The following is a 9,058-nucleotide window of genomic DNA, read 5'->3' on the forward strand; positions in this document are numbered from 1 at the left end:
AGAAGGAGAACAAACAAAAAGATGATGAGAGACTTTTAAGATTCCTCTGTCCCCTGAATTTCCCTCCAGCTGCACCCAGACTTGGCTTCCCTTGACAACTGTCCACAGGAGTTGCCAATGTGACATTTTCTCCTGCAGCTGTTGCAGAGCAAAGAATCGTTTGTCCACAGAGCTCTTTGCTTGAAACAAATCCTCTCTTGTGTTGAGGCCAAGTTCTTGGGAATAGGGCAGATTGAACATTTAGGAAGAAAAATCCCACAAAGAAAAATCCCACTGGCAAGGCCAGTGAGGGGCTCTCTCGTTCAGCCTTCTTTCATTTGCTATGAAATAAAACGTGACAGCTCATGGGGGAAGCCATGGGCAGGGGCTGATTCCTGAAAGACTGATCCACTGAAAGGGAAATGAGATTCCAAGCCAGAATGAGGACGGAGAAAAGTGGCCAAGGAGTTACATACTAGGAATGGGCAGAAGGGAAAAAAGAATGCTAAGACAGACAGACTTTCCCAGAGGAGAAAAGTCCCAGTGGAAAAAATACAAAAAGGCCAGAGACCAGTTTCTCTTATTTCTAATATTTCAAAGGAGGGCAACCTTGGCATGTTCCAAACCAGAACAAATCAACTATTATACTGAGATTTGTGAGTCCTTCAAAACGTTCAAGAAGATCAGCTCCTTCATGTCTATCTTTCCATGGCTATCAACAGTGTTAAAGTCTAGTTTCCACACAAGCAATCAGAAGCTGCTAAGACATAAAAAGTGTCAGCAAATACCAAGCATTTTTAACAGCCCCAAAATGCCCTAGCTGGACCCCTATGCCCCAGTTAGGCTGCGTGGAAGGATAGAGGACATTGGCTGTATTGAGAAAGTCCCTCCCTGAGACGCTGCTCATGGGTCTGGACCACTGGGTCTAGATCACTAATCAGCTCCTGTTTTACTTTAGTTCTAACCAGTTCCACTCTCTATAATTCCATGGCAAGGAACAGAAGCCAAAATGCTTATAAATGATTATAAAGCCTTGTTAAAAAAAAAAAAAAAAGAAAAAAGAAAGAAAGAAAGAAAAGAAAAAGGAATCCTAGGGCTCAGAAGTTAACATAACTAATTTAATATAAAATAAGAGAAGGAATTGAAAAGATGGAACTATCCAAATACCTAGATGGACAAAAACCAACAGGTGACAATTAAATGGATGCCCCTTCCCACCTGGGATCTCAGAAGACAAATTCGCCTGGAGCTGGTATAAATTCCCAGACTGTTTGGCTGGTCTGCTAGAGTGAAGAAATGCACAGATGGTTTGCATCTCAGCTCTCTGATTGCAGACAACACTTAATATCTCTGAGCTACAAGTAATAAAACCTTCCTTGCAGGGGGTTGGGAGGATTAGAGACAGTGCAATAAGTCAAACGCTGGCACTGTGCCAAACACCAGTTCCCTCACAGTTAAAAGGGTAGCCCTTAAGGTTAAAAGTAGCCCTGAGCTAATTTTCTAACTAACTCGTTCAAATCAATAATAATAATAATAAAAATAATAATAAAAACCCTACTAGAATAATGGGAAAATTCATAGAAAACAAATAATAACGGCTAATTAACATATGAAGAAAATGTTTAACTCAACTCATAAAGACATGCAAATGAAAACAGTGACACACAATTTTTCATTCTCAAATTGGCAATGTTTTGAAAGTATGATCATACCAGTGCTGGCAATGGTGCGGGGAAAACAACACTCAGACACTGTTGGTAGGAGATATATCACTATATTTTTGCAGAAAAACTTAGCAATATGTAACACAAATTTAAGTGTGCATATCCTTTGACTCTTTAGTTTGGCTCCTAAGAAACTTTTAGATACACCGACATAAATAATTATGAAAAGATAAGTGTACAAGGATGTTCATTGCAAAATCTTTTGTAACGTCTGAAAACTGGAAGTAACATAAATGCCCACCAATTGAAGACGGGTAAAATAATTCACGGCACATCTGTATAATAGAATAATATACAACATTAAAAAGAATGGACTGCAACAGCCATAAGGAAGGATGAGATCATGCCATTTGAGACAACATGGATGCACCCAGGAAGTATTATGCTAAGTGAAATAAATCAGACTAAGGAAGACAAACACCATATGATTCCACTCATAAATGGAATCTAAAAAAAATGAACAAACAAAAACAGAATCAGACCTATAAATACAGAGAACAAACTGGCAGTTGCTAGAAGGAACGGGGTGACGGATGGGCAAGGAGATACAGGCTTCCATCTATGGAATGAGTAAGTCATGGGAATAAACAACACAGCATAAGGACTACAGTCAATGATATTGTAATAGCCGTGTAACACCACAGCTACACTTGTGAACACGGCATGATGTATAAACTTGTCAAATCACTAAGTTGTATACCTGAAACTAATGTAACATTGTGTGTCAACTATAATCAAATTAAAAATAAATAAATTTTTAAAAAATGGAGTACATTTTTATGTACTAACATGGAAAGAAGTTAAGATCTATCATGTTTAAAATATAAGTTGCTGAACAATTTTAGTCTGGTCTGATTTATACATGTCAATTGTTCATGTATATGTATAAATATACACACATTTGTATAAAGAATTTCTAAGAAAACATTTACGAAACTAATAGAAATATGGGGAAAGGTAGCTTGTGACCTTTTACTTTCTTCTGTGCAGATCAAATTTTTCACTACGTGCAGGCATTTTTCTTTAACCCAGGGCTGGGGGCCAGTGTGGAGTAGCAGGTATCAGCCTCAGTACTGTAGGAGAAAACTTCCCATTTGCAACTTCAAGGGGCTTTCTGAGTCTTTGACTGGTTTGGCCTTAGAACCTATGAAAGCTGCTGTGTTCATCACTCTCTTTCAACCAGGCAGAGCACAGGACCATCAGGAGATAAATCGGTGGGGCAGGGGTGGTTTAGAAAGAAGCCTTACATTTCTCCCTTCACACAGGGATGTGAAGCAACGAGGGCTTAAGTAAAAACAAATCAACCAATATTCCACATGCTTCACTGTGCTTAGCACTGGGGGACTCCAAAAACACACAGGCAGTCCCTGGCTGGAAAATTGTGCTGGCTCTCCTAGGAAAAATCTCCTCCACTGCTAGCCCAGTGCAAACATTCAACACATTCCACTGCTTAATTGTATGGTAGTAACAGATGTCATCCGAGTACTGGGGCAAGGCCAGTTTCATGAGGCAGTGTGGTAGAAGAGTTGAGAGTAGACGCTAAGCCAGCCTAAACCTTGACTCTGCCACTTAGGAGCTTTCCTCCCTATGGCAAACTTCTTTTCCTCCCTGCGCCCCAGTTTCCCCACTGGCAAAATGGAGATACAATGGTATCTCCACTTCATAGCTTATTCTGAGGATGACATAAGATAATGTATGGAAAATAACTAAAACAGACTAAGTTTTCAATTGCTCTGATTTTTATTGCTGTTATCTTTAAAAGGAGACAGAAAGAGGCATAATATTTTCTTTTTTAAAACTTTTTTGAATGTTTATTTATTTTTGAGAGAAAGAGGGAGTGCAAATAGGGGGGTGGGACAAAGAGACAGGGAGAGAAGAATCCAAAGCAGGTTCCAGGCTCTGGGTTGTCAGCACAGAGCCTGATGCGGGGCTGGAACCCACAGACCACGAGATTATGACCTGAGCCGAAGTTGGACACTTAATCAACTGAGCCACCCAGGTGCCCCAAGGCATATTTTCCACTCTGGCTCTGGGCTCAGAGCTAATTTTGAATTTTTATTTAGTATTTATTTTTGAGAGAGAGACAGAACATAAGCAGGGGAGAGGCAGAGAGAGAGGGAGACACAGAACCCAAAGCAGGCTCCAGGCTCTGAGCTGTCAGCACAGGGCCCAGCGTAGGGCTCGAATTCACGAACCATGAGATCATGACCTGAGTCGAAGTCAGATGCTTAACTGACGAGCCACCCAGGTGCCCTGTGGGCTCAGAGCTAATTTTGAAATAAGCCACCATCCCACCACCCCCTCCAACCCTCCCTGGCCCCTAACCAGTGCTCTTGCGCCCCTAAGCCTGCCTATCACAGCCTACCACCCCTGTCTCTCCTCACCCATGCCTTCATCCCCAAGTACTCCATGCTCCAAGATGACTCCCCAACTTCCTAACAGACAAGTTCCTGTCCCCTTGGTGCTAATGATCTCAGCCTTCATTTAGGAAGAAAAGGCTGATCCATTAGCTTTCTCAGAGGTGGTTGTTTTTAAAAGACTAAAATGAATTCGGATTGTGGGATTTCTAATTGTAAAACATGTGAGAGGTATAGGTCAAAGAATGTGCATGCTGGGAGTGGGGAGGGGGAAAGGTGTTGTGCTCCCTTGTAGACAGCTACCCTAAGCAATCTCTGCTTTATGCAATATGTTCCTTCTCTTCATTTCTTTTAGTTTTTGGAATTGAGATAAAATCCATATACCATAAGATTCACCATTTTCAAGTGTACAATTCAGTGGTTTTCAGCATACTCACAAGGTTGTGTAACCATCACCTCTACCTAATTCCAGAACATTTCATCACCCCAAAAGAAATCCCATACCCATTTGCAGTCACCCCCCAGTCCTTCCCCACCAGACCCTGGCAACTACTAATCTGGTTTCTGTTTCTGTGGATTGGCCTATTCTGGACATTTCATATAAATGGAATCATACTATGTAGCCTTTTGGGTCTGACATCTTTCACTTGGCATAATGTTTACAAGACTCATCTATGTTGCAGCATGTATCAATACTTCATTCCTTTTCATGGATGAATAATATTCCATTGTATAGCTAGCTGTACCATATTTTTTAAATATCCATCCATTGGTTGATGGACTGCCTCCCCATTTCTGAGCCCAGAGGACTCCTAAAAACACCAAAGATTTACCATGTAAGCAGCTGGACTGGAATGTCAGGGATTTCTTTCCACAAACCCAAGAATTAAATACAAGATTGAGACTCTGCTCCAACCATTTGAAGAGAGCTGTCAGTCATCACACTGCTTACCTTCCCCAGAGGTGGGTGTACATCAAAGAAAAAGGTACGGTTGATATAATAACTTCCCATTTTTCCAAAGTGAGTCTCATCCCAACTAAAGGAAAAATAGAGAAATGAGAATTTTTAAATTATCATACAATCCAAATAGCCATAATACAACATTGTTAAAATTACAGTTAAAACCAAAGGCTGTAAGTTTTAATCAGTTAATGAGAAAATATGGATTAAAAATTTTTTGACACGTTGGGACATGTAGCTGGCTCAGTTGGTAGAGTATGCAACTCTTGATCTTGGGGTCGTGAGTTTGAGCCCCATGTTGGGGGTAGAGCTTACTTAAAAAAATTTTTTTTGACACAAGTAATTGGAGGAAGACATCACACTGATAATTAACCTTTATTGAGATAGATGAGAAAGGTTAGCAAATATTTACCAACCAGTTAAAAATTTAAGTGAAATCTATACTTATTCTGTAGCTTGAGCTTCTATTCATTTTAATAGAACAGAGTTTTCCTATAAAATAAAAAGGCTTGAGGTAAGGGTTTTCTCTCAAGTCTGTTACCTTCTGACTCCGAGACTACTTTGCTACTAGAAAGCAGATTACTATTGCTATTACAAACTACACCGTGGGGCTATTGAACAGTAAGAGACTACAAACTGGTTGTCACAGGAGTCTAATTTCACTCGTTAACCCTCTGATACTTAACCTGCTGACTATGAACTCACTGAGCTTATTATAATGAACTAATCAGTATATAAAAATTGAGTTAAGAGCCTACCTAGAAGCTATCCTCGTTGCACAAATTATTAAGCAAGTAAATAAGTGATTCTAATATGTTAGCTTTTAAACACAATGCAGAGATCTTGTTCTTCTATATGACCTTTTCACATCCTGCACAAAGACTTTATGGAAGCAGCCCAGTTAATCCGGTACAGCCTGGCTATTTCTGTCAGTTCCTCCCTGCAGCTCAGAAGAATGGTTGCTTTCTAGGGACTAGCCATCCCCAGATCAGTTTCCATAAGCAGTTATTACCAACCTACAACATAAGGGGCAAAACATGCTTTTCCCCAAAGTGTAGGGCTCTTTTTTTATTCTTTAACTCAGTGGGTCCAATAGTAAGGCAGAAGAGTAAATCTATTTCTGCGTCTGTTTGCTTAACGCTCTGCTTGACACGAAGTAAGAACAGTGGCATGGAGATGTCAAAGAGAGAAGTAACTTCTGAGCAGTGTGACAAAATGGATTTGCAGAAAGAAGAGAAATCAGTCCCAGTTCCACCACTTACCAACAGTGCAACCTGGCAAAATCACCCACCCTCTCTGGATCTCTGTTCTTATCTACACAATGAAGACAATAATATCTGTTATGTGCCCTTCACAGGGAAGTATTAGGACTCAATTTAGAAAACATGTGAAAGAACTCTGTAGACTATAAAATCCCATACATTTATAAACTGTCACAACTGGGCACTATTTAAACTGCCCAACACCTCTGGTTAGTGTTGAGGTCTGTTTGGAAACATATTGACAAAGGGGTATGAGATTTTTACTTCAAAAATTTCCCAAGTAAAACTAGTAGTAACATTCACATCTCTTCTTGGCTTTTATTGTGTGTTTGTGTTGGGAGAGACGATCCTCCCTGACTCTCTCTTGCTCCTACAGACCTTGCTGGGTATGCCAAGAATGCAAGGTCCTGGCTGCTCTTCACTCAGGCCATTTCTCAGGATATGTTTGCAGAAAGGCAACCTTGAGAGAAGAGTTAGCATCTTCCTCCGGGACAGAGGGCACTCTTGTTTACTGCTTGTTATAAAACAGTGGATTCCCCAAGCTCAGTATCCCTCAGCTGTGAGGCAACCCACTGCACGTGCAGGCATTCATTCAGACCCATGGCATCACATGGGAATTGGGGAGCAAGAGGAACACATGCCCACCTGCTGATGCTCTCATCCTGCTTGCTGTGCCATGAAAAATAAAGTCTTTTGTCTCTGACCCAGTACTTCGTCTTCTGCCAGCATCCATAAAATAATGACAGGCTAACTTACTAGTTTGTAAGTTGGGTAAAATAGAATCCTAGACCCTGACTGTGGTCACAAGCATAAGATGCCGAGACATACCTTTCCGTAAGAGAAAGGACAAGGGCCCCATAAGCTGGGAATGGAATCTGGTAAATAAATGCCCTTATCCAAGTGGTGGGCAAGGAAGGTAGTAAGAGTCTCCCACCATCTTACCTATTAATGAGGCTGAATGGAGAAAGAAACAGTTTGAAAGCTGCCTTGGTTACTGCTCACTCTTCTGGCAAAATAAGAAAGAGAGTAATCATGACAATGGGGCAGCAAGCCTAGCAGGCGCAGCTAAAAGGCAATATGCATATGGCTGCTGAATCAAGGAGTCTCCAAAGCTTTCATAAGTGGTGCCAGCAGTAAGGAGATCTTGCTATTCAATATAGAAAATTGGGGCAAAATGAACACATTGAAAGCTCCTTGGGTGAGCTGTGTGCTCAAAAGTAAATGTGCCTTGCTTAGTGGCTCAGAACCACTCTCTCCCTGTGTCCCATGATCCCTCCTCCTCTACCACAATCTCAGCTGTGTTAAAAAAATAAAATAAAATAAAATAAAATAAAATAAAATAAAATAAAATAAAATAATTAAAAACCAAGGTCTCCCTCTCCCTAAAGGGGACTGAAGGCCATACACATGTATCCTACCCCCTGCATCCAGCAATCCACAGTCTCCACTGGGGAATGGCATAATCTTTGGATGGCTGTCACTATAATTACCGATGCAGGCCTATTAGATTTATAAGTTCAAGGGGGAAAAAGCACCCAAATTCAACTGACAGGGTCTGAGCCAAGCTCCCCATGGGGAAGGAAAGGTAAAATGAGCTGTGGGTAAGGCCCCTATATTACTATTGTGGTTCCCGCAGTGGGATGTACACTGGCATTGATCCTATAAGTGTCAAAGGGGATTATCCCATTCCGGGACTGCTGTGTGTTGAGCGGTGATCCTATCCTATCCTGGGTGGTCCAGAAGAAATAATATAAATCCCAAGAAGGGAAAGTGAAATCACAGCCATAAAGAGATAGGGCAGCTAGAGCCAGGAGAGGCCATTCTCCAGGGTAACAGCGCCATCTGCTGGACACAGGTACCAAGCACATACTATTTAAAAGGGATAGCTATCAACCCACTAAGCCTTTATTAAAACTGAGTGCCCGACCCATGAAGGCCTTAGGACTCTTTGGCTTGATATTGACACCTTGGGGTGAGTCAACTTAGAATCGAAGGCTACAAGGGAAGGGCTCAACAGGCTTGCTGGTCAAATGGAAGTGATATAGCTGGCCTGGCCCTAGGGGCATCTTGATTTTTTATAAGAGGTAGGAGCTCCCACTTTGGAGAAACTATCTTCCACTCCGCCACCTGAAGCAAAACCACTGGCTCAGTGGAGTCTTGATTCACAGAGGTTCCTCTCAAGGCCTGGTTCATTGATAGCATCCACTGGGCAGCAACAATCATCCGGTCTCAGTGACAACTCTGGAAGGCCAGCTGTAATAATGGTTGATGGGCACAATTGGCTGAATTGAAAGTCATTGCTCTTGCCTTACACAATAGTTTTGAGAAACAGACAAGTTATACTTTTATTGGCTCTTGGGCTTTTACCACTAACCTAGCTTCTGTGTGCCACCTAGAAGACTATATACTGAGAAATTTCAAACACTCCTCTTCAGAGCCAAGAACTGTGGGGGAAAATGTCATGGCTTCCTGTCAATGGGACAATCTGGATCACTCACACAGATGCCCACAGTAAGGACCAGTATTCTGATAAGACTGACTGAAATCAAGCTGCAGATCAAGCTTGTACCAAATAGACTCCTGCCATTGCCACCTGGATTCATGAATGCCCCAGGCATGGAAACACATCTATCATCATGGACTGGGCACAAAGTAAAGGACTATATGTTTCTGAAGCAGAAGCCATCACTGTGTTGTGGTGACTTGTGACTCCGGCCAAAAGCTGACCAGTTTGTCTTGCAATAAAGGAGGCCACATCGCACTGGGCATTGACTC

The 9,058-nt window shown here is 41.6% G+C and overlaps 1 protein-coding gene across 1 annotated transcript in view; it reads right to left on the reverse strand.

The window, feature by feature from the left end:
- Positions 1 to 9,058, reverse strand: part of POMT2 (protein O-mannosyltransferase 2) — a 42,908-nt gene that overhangs the window by 31,800 nt on the left and 2,050 nt on the right. The window contains exon 2 of the mRNA XM_043556721.1: positions 5,013 to 5,097. Within this exon, the coding sequence (XP_043412656.1) occupies positions 5,013 to 5,097 (85 nt within the window). The remainder of the gene's footprint in view (positions 1 to 5,012; positions 5,098 to 9,058) is intronic.

Source organism: Prionailurus bengalensis, chromosome B3, assembly GCF_016509475.1.
Source record: "Prionailurus bengalensis isolate Pbe53 chromosome B3, Fcat_Pben_1.1_paternal_pri, whole genome shotgun sequence".
NCBI lineage: Eukaryota > Metazoa > Chordata > Mammalia > Carnivora > Felidae > Prionailurus > Prionailurus bengalensis.